The sequence below is a fragment of the Meles meles genome, chromosome 12, assembly GCF_922984935.1.
Source record: "Meles meles chromosome 12, mMelMel3.1 paternal haplotype, whole genome shotgun sequence".
In the NCBI taxonomy this organism is placed as follows: Eukaryota; Metazoa; Chordata; class Mammalia; order Carnivora; family Mustelidae; genus Meles; species Meles meles.
In genome coordinates, this window is record NC_060077.1 from 56,939,083 (window position 1) to 56,956,868 (window position 17,786).

The 17,786-nt window shown below is 34.4% G+C and overlaps 1 protein-coding gene and 1 non-coding gene across 2 annotated transcripts in view; one reads left to right on the forward strand and one right to left on the reverse strand.

Annotated features, from left to right (window-relative positions):
- The window catches only part of CCDC178 (coiled-coil domain containing 178), a 406,426-nt gene extending 392,753 nt beyond the window's left edge, over window positions 1-13,673 (reverse strand). The window contains exons 1-3 of the mRNA XM_046024357.1: window positions 13,643-13,673; window positions 12,838-12,927; window positions 3,800-3,939 (exon numbers count right to left, since the gene is read on the reverse strand). Coding sequence (XP_045880313.1) covers window positions 3,800-3,939; window positions 12,838-12,927; window positions 13,643-13,673 — 261 coding nt within the window. The remainder of the gene's footprint in view (window positions 1-3,799; window positions 3,940-12,837; window positions 12,928-13,642) is intronic.
- An 837-nt stretch (window positions 13,674-14,510) lies between these two features.
- Window positions 14,511-14,613, forward strand: LOC123954763. Its single transcript, XR_006821139.1, has one exon. It is a non-coding gene; the product is annotated as a U6 spliceosomal RNA (small nuclear RNA).
- The last annotated feature ends 3,173 nt before the right edge of the window (window positions 14,614-17,786 follow it).

A 17,786-nucleotide genomic window follows, 5' to 3' on the forward strand; every position in this document is an offset into this window, starting at 1 on the left:
TTGACAGTATTCATTGTGACTATAATGGAAACCACTGTGATTTAATGGGCAAACAAACCCATAATGGTTGATCCAAAAATGACTAATCTTTCACTCATTTAATGTAGTCCATACCCAAAGTAGATGATAGCTTTATAATTAGTTATAGACCTTTATCTAATAAAATATTTAAGTGATCCTGATTGAAACAAATAAGCATTCTCCCCAAAAGAAACCTCACAACCATCCATTGTAGCCCCCAGCCCCAGGAAACGAATCTGCTGTCTCTACAGACTGACTTATGTAGGACATTTCACATTAATGGGATGATACAAAGTGTGTTCTTTTGTGATTATAGTAATGATCACACAACTCTGTAAATACACTAAAAACAACTGATTTTTATACTTTAAATGACAAACTTTATGGTATATAACTTATCTCAATAAAGCTGTTTTAAAAATCAAGCAGTTTATAGAAAAACACAATTGACAATTTAGACAAAATTGAAAAGCTTCAATCCTTGCAGTCCCCAAGCAAAACCCAATAGGTGAAGGCAGTGACTGGGACGACAGACAACGAATTAATAAAATTGGAAAATGTTAAACTCCTCCCAAAAGTACAATCAGCTGATAACTTTTATTAGATAAAATGCTTTTAAGTGGTAAAAATGTTGAGAAGAAATGTCCTTTTTCTGCATTTTGTTCAGGCATTCTGGAATTATCAAAATGCACCCAGACACAAATTTATAAAAATTTGGCATTTTCTCAGGAATAATTGTATACTCTAAATATTTCTGACACAAGCAACCTACTGTATTTGAAACTAGATTTTATGCTTAGATTTAACTAATTCTGAATTATGATCTACAGGGAAATATAATACATAATCTTTTCTCAAAAACCCAGATGTGTTTACTTTTTGGAAGTAACATATCTTCGTAGCTTTTGTTTATCAAAAAAAATCACAAACTTTTTAAAAAAATTTCCTTCAAGTCTTATTTCTTAATTTTCTTTAAATTTTTCAATAAAGACTATGAATGTAAAGTTGTCTAATCAGCACTACTAAAAGTTCATTTTTCCAACTAATACTGGAAAGTTCTTTTCATTTTGGTTGGTTAGTCAGAAAAAAGAAATCTGTCTTTTTAAATAATACATATTTAAATATACTCTATTATCAGTTCAACACTAGCAAATTTAACAACCAAATACGTAGTCAAAATAAAATAACATTTTTTAAAATTTAGAAAATATAAAAAGCCTAAATTAAGTACTGAATTTTTTTAAAAAGGTTATAAGCATTAATTTCACAATTAATCTTTCAAATAAAGTTTATGTGTATATTTACTTGTTAACACATTATTATATTTATTACTGTTTTTGTCTAGAAGTGTATTTATCTGACATTGCTACTCGTGTATTTCATGTTGTCAAACTACCAACAAACATTCCATGTCAATGTAAGAAATAAGGCCTTCTTTTGTCTATAGGCTTATAAAACAGAAACTGAAAGGGGTTTTGGAGTCAGAAGGAAGTCGATTCAAATTCCAACTCTAATGCTTACACCTGTATGATGGTATATAAATTATTTAACTTTCCTGAGTATTAGAATTTTCACCAATAAAGTAGGATTCCTGTGAAGTACAAATATAGAAATATACATTTGGTAAGTGACTAGAAAACAGCAGATGTTTTTTGTTTTTCTTTTTTTATAAAGACTTTTTATTTGAGAGGGAGGGAGAGAGATTGAATGCACGGGGGGTAGGGGCAGAGGCTAAGGGAGAGAGAGAATCTTAAGCAGGCACTGTGCTGAGCACATAGCCCAACATGGGGCTGAATCTCAATACCTGAGATCAGGACAGAGCTGAAACCAAGTCAATTGCTTAACTGACTGCACCACCAGACGCCCCTAGAAAATAGCAGATGTTTGGTAAATGGTGCTATTACTGTATTGAGTGGATAGGTGTCTCAGATATATGTAGAAAAGAAAGGTTCTGCTTCAGGTCCTCATTTGTTTTTCCATTTATTGAGCGCCTACTATCCATCAGGCTCTAAGCCAAGCACCAGAAGACAGAAAGTCACTCTGATGCCGGTCTTCATAAGGCTTTTTTTGTTTATTCAGCTGCTCGTTTTCATAACACATTTACATAAGAAAGCCTCCTTTTTTCAGTTATCCTGAAGCTATAAAATAGTTTACTTTGTGAATTATTTTATCTAAGGCAAGCTTTTAGCTGGCCTATTATCCATAGTATTTAACAGTTTATCAACTGCTCAGAATCCCAAGTGGGATTGGGTAAAAAACATAGGTTTTAATAAAAGACAGTGGGTTCAAATCCCAATTCTATCTTGTGATCTTGAACAAGTTTCTCAACTATTTAAGTTGTTATTTCCCCATCTAACTGTTAGATAAAAGAATAACCATTTAAGGGGCATGTGGGTGGTTCAGTTGGTTAAGCATCTGCCTTCAGCTCAGGTCATGATCCCAGCATCCTGGGACTGAGTCCCACATCAGGCTCCCTGCTCAGTGGGCAGCCTGCTTCTCCCTCCCCCACTCCCTCTGTTTGTGCTCTCTCTCTCTGTCAAATAAATAAATAAAATCTTAAAAAAAAAAAAAACAAGAAAAACCATTTAAAAATAGTTTTGAGTGATTATAATTGTTAATATAGCTATTATAATCATAGCTATTAGAATTATTAAAAACCTATAAATCTATATTCATTATTTAACAAACATGCCTAATCATTAAGTAAAAACATGTGAGGTATATAGAATATCATATCAATAAAGACTAATTCTCTTCTACCTACTTAACAATCTTTCTCAAGGCTCCAGACACCATCAGACCTATGACCCACTAAACATTTTCTGAAAAGGTATGCTGATTTGGAAAAACAAAGAAGAAACAAAGATAAATATAATAAATATAAAAAAATATACTAATATAAAATGATATAAATAATATTATAGAAACAATAATAGCTAATATATATTGAGTGTATATCATATGCTGGCATTATGTCCAACACAATGTCATTATCTCCATTTTTATCTGAAGTCATAGAATATGTGGCTCTGAAGTCTGCAATCTTAAGGACTGTACTCTAATGTCTCTTGAAGGAGACATCACCCTACCGTGAGCATCATGACTATTCCATCAAAACTTTCTCAGAGCCAGATCCAATAATTGTGGTGAGGGAAGAGAAAGAGCACAAACTTATCCTCCTGCTTTGGGCAATCTGATTTTGCACTAATTGTTCAGAAGAAGCTTAATAAAAGGTATAAGAAGGCATTTATCATTCCAAAATCATCTGAAGATAACTGAAAGTTACAGTGATCTCAAGATTGAAGTCCCTTAAGAATAATAAAGGCAAATAGGTTAAAAGGACAGGAAGAATCATTACATTCTCTTTCAACAAGACCTATTAAGTATTTCTTCAGAACAAAATAACTCATTAAAAAGGGCACGCTGTCCTTTTACACACCAATTTCCTCATCTAATCATCTAATCAGTTTAGTGTTCCTAAAAACGATGTAAATACTATTAAATTTACTAGTCAAGTTGGCTTATGGAAATTACTACTTAGCATTATTGCCTCCGGATAAGGAATAAACAGGTAGGGAAGATAATCTATTTAGTAAGGTCGTTTCACCTTTATGAAGTGAGACTATCAAAAACATGTCTAGATTAGTAAATTACACAACTGAGCCAAGATTCTATAAAATTTTCAAATATCATTAAAAAAATAACTCCCTGGTTCTTTAAATAACAGCCCTTACAGGATTTATAGAGCTTACAAAAATGTTAGCATTTTAAATCTTACCCGTTTCAAATGCTCTTGTATTTTAGATTCCAAATCTTCAATGTGTGAAATCATTTTGTTGACACATGGTGCTGGGATGTTTACTAAAGCACAGCTTTGACGTCGACATGGGTAGCTAAAGTAAATGCCTTTATTCACCCCTTAAAAATAAAGCAGACAGGAATTAGTTAATAGTTACATGCAAAATAGTAAACTGTGATGTTCGGAATACATTAAAAAATATTCTGTTTTATTAATATTAATACTTTTTAATTTTCTTTAATAAACAATCAATAAATATTTCAGAGAATAATAATGATGATATTATACTTATATAATTACATAATATGATCCATAACATCATGAACTAAACATTGAAAACAATAACTAATGAAAAAACCAGTTAATCCAACTGTTTCTAAATAGTTTCTGAATCACTTAAAAAATGACTTTGAAATATATTTTAAATTCTCCCTTCAAAGAGAGTCCACATCTTCCAGTGTAAATAATATCCAACCACTCATGCATTGAAGAAGTTCTTTAAAACCAGCATGAGCTTCTCTTGCTGAAAAAAAAAATAAAATAAAAGCAGGTCCCCTTCATCCTTATAATAACCTCATTTTCTACCTTCCATTTCTGAAAATTGGAGTCTCATGCAAAGAGTGATTGATGTTCCCACTACAGCATTCAAGTTGTACTCATCATAAAATCCACTCAGTCCGATGTGCCTCAGTGATTCTAATCCTGGCATGTCCCGAATCAACTGAAGGTTGCAGAAGCACAGCAAAGTTGTCCATGAAACTCCACCAAAGTGCTTACTTGCAATCCTTTTGCCTCTAAGGACTCTATTGGGCTGGATTATAGCAGCAATCACTGATCTTAAATGCAAGACACAAAATAGGCTTGGTGCCTCAGTGAGAACAGTGTGATATCCTCATTTCGGATGACCTTGAAGAACACAGAACTTATGCTGTTGCCCCAGATCGTGCTTTTTTGTTTCAATGCCAACCCAGAGACAGCAAATACCTTCAATTAAACAGCAATCTTTTAAATATCTTTTAAATAAAGTCTCATAATACCCCTCCTGCAAAAACAATATCTCTGTAAAAACAGCCTATCTCCTTCACTTATAAACAAAAGTGTTTACCCTATCCCATATATTACATATATATATTTATTTTAATATTTTTTTAAGAACTAAGAATATATGCCAATCCTGGAACTATGTTAAGTACTTTTTTTTTTTAAAGATTTTATTTATTTGACAGACAGAGAGAGAGAGATCACAAGTAGACAGAGAGGCAGGCAGAGAGAGAGGGGGAAGCAGGCTCCCCGATGAGCGGAGAACCCAATGTGGGGCTCGATCCCAGGACCCTGAGATCACGACCTGAGCCGAAGGCAGTGGCTTAACCCACTGAGCCACCCAGGTGCCCCTGTTAAGTACTTTTGATTCTACATTTTATTTAATCCTCACAATAATCTTATGAAATGGGATTATTACCTTGATTTCATAGATAAGGAACAAAGGCTTAAGAGAAGTTAAGTTATATAATATGTCTATATCTACAGAGCTGGTAGGTGAGAGAGCTGAGACTTGAACTGTATCTCCTTGGCTTTGGAGTATAAGCTATACCTTGAAAGTTGTTTTTATATTTTTAAAAAGACAGCAAAATAAATAGAAGCATTCCTAAAATTATATTTCAGGGCAGTTCAAATGTTCCACATTTTCATTTGTTTTTGAATTTTGGTTGTTCCTTCAGGACATAAGTCTTGATATTCTAATGTATCTTAGCTTGGTCTGACTATACTCAACACACATATTTGCTATGAATATTTTGTGTGTTATATTCCATCTTTCCTCTTTAGTTCACACACGGATATGTATTTTCATCTCCATAATAGTCATAGGACTTAAGAACAAGCTGGTGAAAATTACATATTGATCTCCTATCCAAATATCTTGATAAGGGCATGTTGCCCTTCCCTCTAGTAATAAGAAAGTTTTAATACATATTTAACAACCAGGCATTTGTTTTGCTTCATTAAATGTGGAAAAACAAGGATAGTAATGACTCATTTAACATTTTTCTGCATGTGCTACTCTAAACCTATCATGTGAATAATAATTAATTTCCATAGCACCCTACGGTTTAGGATTAACATTTTACATATGGTAAAGTGGAGAAAATAAAGATACTATGAAGTTAAAATTTGCACTAAAAGTATGTAAAAGACATGACATCATAAGTAGCCAATGCAAAACAGAATTCAAGAGTTACTATCACTGTTTTTATTCTAATTACAGATATAGTGTAAGTTAAAACTTTCCTTTCTGTTTCTTTTTCATTCTACCCAGCTTAAAGAGATACTCTAGATCACTAAACTGGTTCATTCGTTTTTGACATTTTTAACATTATTTGACTAACTGTGCTTAGGTTAAAACTACATAAGTCTCTAATCTCACATTTCCCACTTAATAAATGAATGGGTTGGTGGAGTGTTATATAAAATCATTTTTATCTAAAATTTCATGATACAACTAATTAATGATTTTAGTCAAACATATTGACAGAACTCCTCTTGGTGAAAAGCCTGTGCACAAATGGTCAGAGTGAATCTACTTTTCCCAAGATTTATCTATGTTGGTGGGAAGGGAAGAGTCGGGGAAGGGAGAGAGAGAATTCTCAAGCAGACATCCCAGTAAGTGCAGAGACAGACACAGGGCTCTGACCCCAGGACCCTGAGATCAGGACCTGAGCTGAAATCAAGAGTCAGACACTTAACTGACAGCCACCGAGGTGTCCCACAGGGTGAGCCTTTAAACACTTGAGCTCAGGCAAGACTTTCATCATCTCTAAACATATGCCCAACTTTAACTTTTTTGCTCAGAATGAATGCCTAAGAAGTAAGTAAGATCTTCCTGGATCTAGGTTACATTTGAGGTTTGTTGAGGCTCTGCAACTATGGACCAGCTGATTATGTGGGCAAATAAATAAAAATACTATGTTTATAAACTGCCAACTCTCCTTGTTCAGTGAAGGTGATCTTTATGTAATTTATTCACCCAGCCTTTCCTTCCTTCTCTCCTGCTTATTTAATACGTGGTTCCTTTATGTCTATCATCCCAATTATTGTATCATCCCTTTATCTCAACTCAGCACTCAGGAGAAGACTTCTCTTGACACAGATTTGTTTTTCACATTCTGTTATCCCTTTTAACATCCTGACTTTCTTTCCAAAACATAGAAAAAGTCAGTGCTCTCAAGCTTAGAAATAATTTCTATTCCTTGCAAAGCCTCTGTCTGATTAACAAAAAATACGTTGTTTTTGTTTGCTTGCTTGTTTGTTCTTATAGAAACAAAGCTTCCTTTAGTTTTTGTTACACACTTGGGGGATCGGGGGGTCCGGGGGTACCTTTCCATGATATTAAAGTTACTTTATTTTCATTGAACCTTACAACATCGAAGACACTTATCACTAAATACGTAAAATAATATGCATAGACTCTAGAGTCGGAGATGGCTAAAGACTGCATCTACTCTAACCACTACATAAATGGCTCTGTTCAGTGTTTACCTATCTCCATTCCCTTCAGTCTTTTCAAAATCTGCAATTTCAGTGTATTTAGTTTTGCTTCCCTTAAGTAATCACAAGTCTTCCTATTACTGTGTCTGACCATTTCTACAGCTACTATCTTACAGTAAATTTTGCTTTGACTAAAAATTCTTTTCAAATGAGCAATCTATATCAGCAGGAACAATATTCCCACATCCTGATCTTCTTCAAACTGAAATTGCTATGCAACTTACATGGCTGCTTCCTAATGAGGAATTCTTGAATCTTTCAGACATTTGGCTAAACCTAGTCATAGCACTTTCTATCCCTTTATTAGTATTCAGCTGTGTCACACTTATCTATTTCCCTATCCCTCTTCCTCATGTAGTTCTGCATTCTTCATGGAGAGAAACTGTTCAGTGCCTTCAAAAACTGTTAAATGAATGAATGAATACTACTTTTTTTAATGCTGAAACCTGGTTTCTGGTCTCTCAACTTCATGAAATCTTCACTCACAAACTCCCACTAATCAGTATTTCCACTATCACTGGCGAAGATGTAACTAAGATTGAGTCTTCCAAGTCTAGAAAAAATAAGTGAGACAACTGTTTTCAGACACTAGAAAATAGGAAAGCCAGCTTTTGATTCCTGAGAAAGTAAAATTCATAAGGCTGAGCCCCATAGTCATCATGCTCTCTGCCAATGGGGCAATTTTTCAACTAAAATATAGAGATCTGGGGAAAGAAAAGAGCATGGAAATCTTGCTAAGATAAGGGGCAAAGACTAGTACCATGGGTAATGGAAACAGAATCTTCAGGACAGGAAGCTGAAAAGGACATAGCCGTGCAGAAAAGGGCCCCCAGAAATCCATGTGAGCGCTCTCTGCATCTGTAGATAAGGGCTAGACTGTTTTTGTATCCAGAGCAAAGCTGCCTGAAGGTTAACAGAGAACATGTGCCATGGGATTGAGAAAGGAACAAAAATACTAGAGGTTGAATGGTGTTGGTAAAAGAATAACAGACACAGACACCAGTGGAACAGAGTAGAGAGCCCAGATATGGACCTGCAGCTCTATGGTCAAATAATCTTCGACAAAGCAGTAAAAAATATCCAATGGAAAAAAGACAGTCTCTTCAATAAATGGTACTGGGAAATTTGGACAGCTATGTATATAAGAATGAAACTTGACCATTCTCTTACACCATACACAAAGATAAACTCGAAATAGATAAAAGACCTCAATGTGAGGCAGTAATCTATCAAAATCCTAGAGGAGAACATAGGCAGTAACCTCTTCAACATTGGCCACAGCAACTTCTTTCAAGACATGTCTCCAAAGGCAAAGGAAACAAAAGTGAAAATGAACTTTGGGGACTTCACCAAGATCAAAAGATTTTGCACAGCAAAGGAAACAGTCAACAGAACAAAGAGGCAACCCAAGGAATGGGAGAAGATATTTGCAAATGACAGTACAGACAAAGGGCTGATATCTAAGATCAATAAAGAACTCCTCAAACTCAACACACACAAAACAGATAAATCACGTCAAAAAATGGGCAGAAGACATGAACAGACACTTCTCCAAAGAAGACATACAAATGACTAATAGACACATGAAAAGTGTTCATCACTAACCATCAGGGAGATTCAAATCAAACCACATTGAGATACCACCTTACACCAGTTAGAATGGCCAAAATCAACAAGACAGAAACAACAAGTATTGGAGAGGATGTGGAGAAAAGGGAACCCTCTTACACTGTTGGTGGGAATGCAAGCTGGTGCAACCACTTTGGAAAATAGTGTGCAGATTCCTTAATAAATTAAAAACAGAGCTACCCTATTGACCCTGCAATTTCACTACTGGGTATTTACCCCAAAGATACAAATGTAGTGAAAAGAAGGGCCACCTGTACCCCAAAGTTCATAGCAGCAATGGCCACAGTTGCCAAACTGTGGAGAGAGCCAAGATGCCATTCAACAGACTAATGGATAAAGAAGATATGGTCCATATATCAATAGAATATTATGCCTCCATCAGAAAGGATGAATACCCAACTTTTGTATCAACATGGACAGGACTGGAGGAGATTATGCTGAATGAAATAAGTCAAGCAGAGAGAGTCAATTACCATATGGTTTCACTTACTTGTGGGGAATAGGGAATAACATGGAGGACACTGGGAGAAGGAGAGGAGAAGTTAGTTGGGGGGAAATCAGAGGGGGAGATGAAGCAGGAGAGACTGTGGACTCTGAGAAACAAACTGAGGGTTTTGGAGGAAAGAGGGGTGGAAGATAGGGTGAGCCTGCTGGTAGATATTATGGAGGGCTCATAATGCATGGAGCACTGAGTGTGGTACATGAAACAATTAATCTTGAATGCTTAAAAAAAAAAAAAGAATATTAGTGAGGGATGGGGAGAAAAACCTTAGAAGTCCAGTACTGACTTTATATAGAGATTTCATCGGTGCCTCAAAAACACTCTCTTGTGTTACAGCTTAGGAGGAAGGAATGTAAATTAGAGTAAGAGCTCCTCTAGACCCACCCAAAAAACCTTAAAGTCAAGCTATAATATAACATATGCAGGATACAGAATTTAGCCAAATTAGAGGGGATTGGTAAATTCCATGTGTGTGTACACAGATTATAGAGACATATCTCTATAATCTGTATATAGATATATATCTAGACATAGATATATATCTGAACTTTTGCATAAAACCAACCATATACCACTTTTAGGTTGATCAAATGATTGAGCTCCCTGCTAGGAAAAGAATCAATTTCTTTCAGAGAAAGATAACAGAATCTAGAGTCTTCACAATGTACTACACAAATATCCAGTATTAAATCATACAAAGAAACAGGAAATTGTGTTTTTAAAAATCTAGAAAAAAATCAGTAGGAAGCCCAGAAGTTATTCTATATACAGCAAGGATTTTAAAGTAGATATTATAAATATGTTCAAAATGGTAAAGAAAAAAATATGTTCAAGTAATTAAAGAAAAATATGGCCTTAATAAGTGAACATAAAAGGAGTGGTAGTATAAAAATGAAAACTATGAAAATGAACTAAATGATAATTCGAGAACTGCAAATAAGAAAATTTAAATTAACAAATAAATTGGTTAGATATAACAACCAAAGGACAGGGTAAAGACTCAGTGAATGTGTAGATGAATTGAAAGAAATCACCCAATCTAAAGAATAGAAAGGAAAATGAAAAAGAATAGGTCCTGAAAAAACTGTGTGACAATGATCAAATAATCTAACATGCATAAGGTTAAGGTTCTTCAAAAACAAGAAATCTGGAGTGAAAAATATTTGTGGAAATAATGACCACATTATTCAGAATTTGACGAAAAAACATTCACATATCCAAGAAACTCAGCAAATACCAAACAATAAAATATCAAGAGAAATAACTATATCTAGGAATATCACAGTCCAATTATGGAAAAACAAAAATAAAAAGGAATTATTTAAAGTAGCCAGAGAGCAAAAGGGAACATGATATAAAGGGATCATGGATATGAATAACTGCTACATTTCTCGTCAAAAAAAAGTGCCGGCCACAATATAACAGAAAAATATCTTTAAAATACAGGCAAGCAGGCAGGAAGACAGAAAGGAAAGAAGGAAGGAAGGGAAGGAGGAGATACATTAAAGAAAAAAATAATAAATTAGACTTCATCAAGGACAAAACATTCAACTCCTTAAAAAGATATTTAAATGAATGAAAATACAAGCAAGAGAATGGAAGGAAATGAGATTGCAAAGTTAGAACATGATTGGAGAACTGGACCTTTTAATCCCATTCCAGACCTCCAGGTAAGGGAGAAGGGCTGGAGGTTGAATCAACTGGCAAAGTCCAATGATATAAATGTCTCTATAAAGAAGACTCCATAAAATCCCAAAAGGACAAGGTTTGGAGAACTTCCAGGTTGGTGAACACATGAATATTTGGGGAGAGTGCAAACTCAAAGAGGGCATGGAAAAATATGTACCCTTTCCAATACTTTATTCTATACATCTCTTCAATCTAGCTGTTCCCGAGTTAGATCCTTTTCAATAAACCAGTAATCTAGTAAGTAAAAATATTTTTCTGAGTGATGTGAACTATTCTAGCAAATCCAAGGAGGGGTGTTCATTGGAACCTCTAATCTATAGTTGGTCAGAAGCACAGGTGATAACCTGGGCCTTTAATTGGCCTCTGCATGAGAGGGAGGGGAAGCCTTGTAGCACTAAGCCCTTAATTTGTGGGAACTAACTCTATTTCCAGGTAGAAAGTGTCAGAACTGAGTTGAATTATAGGACCCTAGCTCATGTCCAAGAATTGCTTGGTAGTGGGGAGACCTCACTCTCACACACTGGAATTAGGTATAGAACCTTTTAATTACTTTGTGCTATCTTTGTTATTACTCTATATAGCCACTCTTTTCTGTTGTGTTGTACTAATTGGTTTGCAGTTACATTTTATCTGGACTGCAAGATTATACACTCTATATAAAAATAATTTCTTAAATAGCTCTATAGCCTACTAGCACATGTATATTCCAGTGTCTTGAATTAACTGTTTCATAAACCAATTATTTGATATTTTACAAAGTTTGTCCCAAACTATGGAAATAAAACCTAGGCAAGATTAGTAAAATTCTAATCAACATTTCTGCTGGAGAGAAAGGGATAAAGAATCAGAATGTCACCTTATCCCAATTTTATCCTGTCAAACTGAAAATCTTCAGAGCAGAAGTTTATCAAAACCAAGATTAGAATTTTTTGATTAACATAGAGTTCTTCACCAAAACAAGCTGAAAAGAAATAAGCATGAGCTCCCTACAGATGAAATCCATGCATTTTGTCATTTTTCTACCTCTTTCCACATACAATACCAGAAACACTTGTAAGAGCAAGAGCAAGTGTTTTATGGATTCTTAATTCTGGATTTCACACCATGAAAATATTAGTCCTGCTTCCTTTTTCTTCTAAGAAACAAGTCCTTAATGAACTGAAGAGGATCTAGGATCTGCTAGTCTTGGCACAAGCAATAAAGAAAATGCTTATTTTAAAAATTCAACATTTCAGGGCACCTGGGTGGCTCAGTGGGTTAAGCCTCTGCCTTCGGCTCAGGTCATGATCTCAGATTCCTGGGATTGAGCCCCACATCGGGCTCTCTGCTCAGCAGGGAGCCTGCTTCCTACTCTCTCTCTGCCTGCTTCTCTGCCTACTTGTGATCTCTCTCTGTCAAATAAATAAATAAATAAAAATCTTAAAAAAAAAATTCAACATTTCTGAAATAAACAATTCTTACAGGCTAAATACAATCAATAGTACATTATTAATAAAATAGATTATAATATTATATTCTTAATATTACATTATGATGTTAACTATTAGTGATATTTATGATTCATTTCTTAATAAAAATATAGACATCACAAACTAATGCATAAATGTAAATATAGCTTACAAAGATAACTACATAACTTACATTCAGTCCTTACCTTCAGTATTTGTCATTTTATTTTCATGAAAAATCTCAATGTCTTCCTTAGGGGCCCCAAAGAGGACCAAAGCTTGTGATGTGGCATTGTCTTTTAAAAAGAAAACAAAAATCACAGTGAGCAGTCAATATAAATTTTTAAAAAAGCAAAACAATGCATAAAACTATGTTGTTAAAGTATTGTCCTTGCAAAAGCAACTATAATTCAATTATTAACCAAACCCCACAGTAGAATATATTTAGATGTTTTCTCTGGTACTTCAGTTGGATTAACGCTCAAATGAAGGTATTCCAAAATAAGACTCATCTATTAAAGGCAAAAACTGAGAGACTGTCCAAAGTGACATCACCAAAACAATGGAGCAGGAGACTCTAGCCCCCATTCTACAATGAAGCTCAATAGTTAAATGGCTATGAACAAACAAAAATAGTTCTGGGAGAGCTCAGGAAGTCATTCAACAAACTTCAGCAACACAGCAGAACAAAAAAACCTGTGTATAACCTCACAAAAAGGAAAGGAGGACAGTTTCATTTTGACTGCATCATCCCATTACCAAGCCAACACTGTTCAGCACCAAGAGGGAACACTCCAGCTTGAAATAGTTCCCCTCACTGGGAAAGGGAGAACAGGGTGAAAGAACAGCTTCCCCACCCTTTTGGGTACGGCACAAAAGACCTGCTCTGGTTTCATCTTACTAAGAGACAAGCAAAAGCAAGACTTATGGAAATGCTTTGAACAAGGAAGAAGGGCAGAGGCTACCAATATAGTCATACAAAGAAAGTGATCAGAATTCCCAGTGGCCTACTCTGTGGAGGACCTCGTGAGCTTTGCCACATAATTCTCCTTCTAAAATGAAAGAGAAAAAAGTGTTTCCCAGACAAACCAAAGTGAGGGAGTTCATCACCACCAGACCTGCCTTACAAGATATGCTGAAAGGAGCTCTTCACAATGTAATGAAAAGACTTTAATTAATAATATGAAACTATTTGAAAAAATAAAACATGTTAGTAAAAATAAGTATATGTCAATTTCAGAATACTCCAATACTACAATATAGACATGTGCTAATCGCTTAACTCTAGTATATAGATTAAAGAAATATGAAAAATAGCTATAGCTTCAATAACTTACTAATAAATGCACAATATAAAAAGATGTAAATTGTGACATCAGAAACATAAAAAGGAAAGAATAAATGGGCAGAGTTTTGTAAACAGAGTTGTTATCTGTTTAAAGTAAACTATTGAAACTATAAAACATTTTGTGTAAGCCTTAAGGTAACCAAAAAGCAAAATCTATAGTAGGTACACAAGAGAAGAAGGGAATCAGAGTATACCACTATGGAAAATCAATTCATTAAGAAAGAGAGGAAGAAATGAACAAAAGAAGTATAAAACAGACAGCAAATAATCAACAAGGTGGCATTACTAAGTCTTTAACTACCAATAATCATTTTAAACATAAATGGATTAAGTTCTCTAAACAAATGGCATAGAGTGGCTGAATGGATTTTTTTTTAAAAGACCCAACTATATGTTACTAAAGACTTATTTTAGCTTTACACAAAGTGAGGGGATGGAAAAATATATTTCATGCAAATGGAAACAGAGATTAGAGGTAGCTATACTTCTATCAGACAAAAGAATCTCATGTTTAATAGCATGAAAAAGGGCTTGCTTCCACAGCACATATACTAAAATTGCAACAATACAGAGAAGGTTAGCATTGCGCCTGTGTGAGGATGACACACAAATACAATAGCATGAAAAGAATAAAATAGTTAGGAATAAACTTATGCAAGATAGTGAAAGATTTATATATCAAAAACTATAAGACACTGATGAAAGAAACTGAAGAACACAAACAGATGGAGAGATATCTTGTGCTCATGATCAGCAGAGTAAATTTTGTTAAAATGTCCATTCAATCAGGGGCACCTGGGTGGCTCAGTGGGTTAAAGCCTCTGCCTTCAGTTCAGGTCATGATCCGGGTCCTGTAATTGAGCCCCACAGGGAGCCTGCTTCCCCCTCTCTCTCTCTGCCTGTCTCTGCCTACTTGTGATCTCCGTCTGTCAAATAAATGAATAAAATCTTTTAAAAAAATGTCCATTCAATCAAACCCTATCAAAATCCAATGGCATTTCCCACAGAAACAGAAAAGAATCCTAAAATTTTTATGAATCCACAAAAAATCCTACAGAGCCAAAGCAACCAGGGGGGAGGGGAGAAAAAGAACAAAGCTGAATACATCACAATTCATTATTTCAAAAACAATGAATACTGTTATGCTGAAAAAAATAAATTTAAAAAAAGACAAGAAAAAAAAAAACAAAAACCAAAAGCACCACCAATTAAAACTAGAATCTTAAAAGCTGCATACACACACACACACACACACACTCACACACTATAATGAATAGGCAACCTATAGAATGGGAGAAATTATTTACAAACCATCTATCTGATAAGTCATTCATATCCAAAATATATAAGGAAACATACAACTCAATAACATAACAATAAATAATTCAGTTTTAAAATGGCAAAGGTCCTGAGTAGACATTGGTCCAAATAAGGCATACAAATGGACAACAAGTACATGACAAAGTATTCAACATCACAAATCACCACCAGGAGATACCATCTCGTATCTGCTACAGTGGCTATTATCAAAAAGACAAGAGACATCAAATGTAGAGACAAGAGAAATCTTCATGCAGTGTTGGTGCAAATGTAAATTTATACCGTATAGCCATTACAGAAAACAGTACCAAGAAATGAAAAACAGAACTTCCATGTGATGTAGCGATCCCATTTCTGGGTATGTATCTAAAGGAAATGAAATCACCATCTCAAAGAGTTATCAGTACCCTCATGTTCAATACAGCATTATCACAATAGCAGTTTAAGTGCCCATATACAGATATATATACACAATTCACATATACTATGTTATAGATATATTATGTGTGTGTGTGTGTAAATACAATGAGATATTGTTCAACCACAAAAAAGAAGGAAATCCTGCCATTTGAAACAATATGAGTGGACCTTAAGGGAATTATGCTGAGTGAAATAAGACAAAGACAAAACCAAATGATATCATTTATACATAGTATCTAAAAAAGCCACCACACTCATAGAAACAGAGTAGAACAGCAGTTGCCAGGGGCTGGAAAGTGGGGGAAATGAGATGTTGAGTCAAAGGGAACAAACTTCCAGTTATGAGAAGAATAATTTTAGAGAAATAGTATACAGCAAAGTGATTATAAATAACTAAGTTGCTATAAAAGATTCTACATGTTCTCACTGTAACAACAAAAAAATGATAATTATGTAAATTTAAGTATGTGTTCAATAATCTTACTTTTTATTTTTTAAATTTATTTAATCTTAAATAAATTTAAGTACATGTTCAATAATCTTTTTTTTTTAAAGATTTTATTTATTTGAGAGAGAGAGAGAGCATGTGTGCACACGAGCAGGGGGAGCAGCAGGCACAGGCAGAGAGAGAAGCAGGCTCCCTGCTGAGCAAGGAGCCTGATGTGGGACTCGATCCCAGAATTCTGGAATCATGACCTGAGCTGAAGGCAGCGGCTTAACCAACTGAGCCACCCAGGCTTCCCCATGTTCAATAATCTTACTGTGACAAAAATCTCACAATATGCACATGTATCAAATCATATTGTATAAGCTACACTTACACAATGTTATAATAATAAATAGCTGGAAAATGAAAGCAAACAGCAGATATATCATTACGTGATGATACAGAAAGTAATCCAAGGTACACTGTTAAGTGAAAAACAGGAAAACAAAAATTTATATATGTTTCATCATCTTTTGTTTTCTAAAGAGATGTATGGGTTGATAGGTATTTGTAGATGCAATTAGGATTGGTTAACTTTGAAAAGAGGGAATATAGAGACAAATGAAACATTTGTATTTTATTTTACAATCTCTGAAGTGTTTAAAAATTCTCAAAGAATGTATTATTTGTTTGACAGTTTCTTATAAAATTAAATATCTCTACAATGCAAAAACAGAGCTAAACTTTAACTCAATGGAAATGTAGGTTCACAAAAAAAAATTATCTGAGAATATTTGTGATATCTTTACTCCCAACAGTGGAAATTGGAAACACCCTAAATGCACATCACTAGAAAATTAAATTTCAAAAAATACAGGGTAGTTATGCAATAGTATAATGCTAAGCAGTTAAAAAAAAAAAAGATGAACTACTAATACACAGACTAACACTGGTAAATCTCAAAAATACACTGAGCAAAAATAATCAGAGAAAACAAAATGGATATTTCATAATTCCATTTTTATGAGGTTCAAAAAAAAACAAAATTAAACTATTGTGATAGATACCACATAAGTGGTTGCCTATGGTTACCGAGAAACTTTCTGGGGTAATAAAATCTTTTTCATCCAAAAATGGGCCGTAGTTCTATATTTATCATGCATATATTCATTAAAATACATTAAATTTCAGGGGTGCCTGGGTGGCTCAGTGGGTTAAAGCCTCTGCCTTCAGCTCAGGTCATGATCCCAGGGTCCTGGGATAGAGCCCTGCATCGGGCTCTCGGGCTCTCTGCTCCGCAGGGAGCCTGCTTCCTCCTCTCTCTCTGCCTGCCTCTCTGCCTAGTTGTGATTTCTCTCTGTCAAATAAATAAAATATTTTTAAAAATACATTAAATTTCAATATTAAAGCTTAAGCATTTCACTATATGTAAATTATGAAATAGGAAATACAATATTTATTCTAATGGCATTAAATATTTTGATAGAGTATACAGATTTAAAATTTAAGATTTTAAATATAAGATTTAAAAACTTGTAGGCTATCCAATGCTAATATTTAGTAATCATGACAAGTAGGGTATTTATATTCCAAAACCCCACTACAGGATGAAATGTGGCAAAAGTAAATTCTTAGCAAAA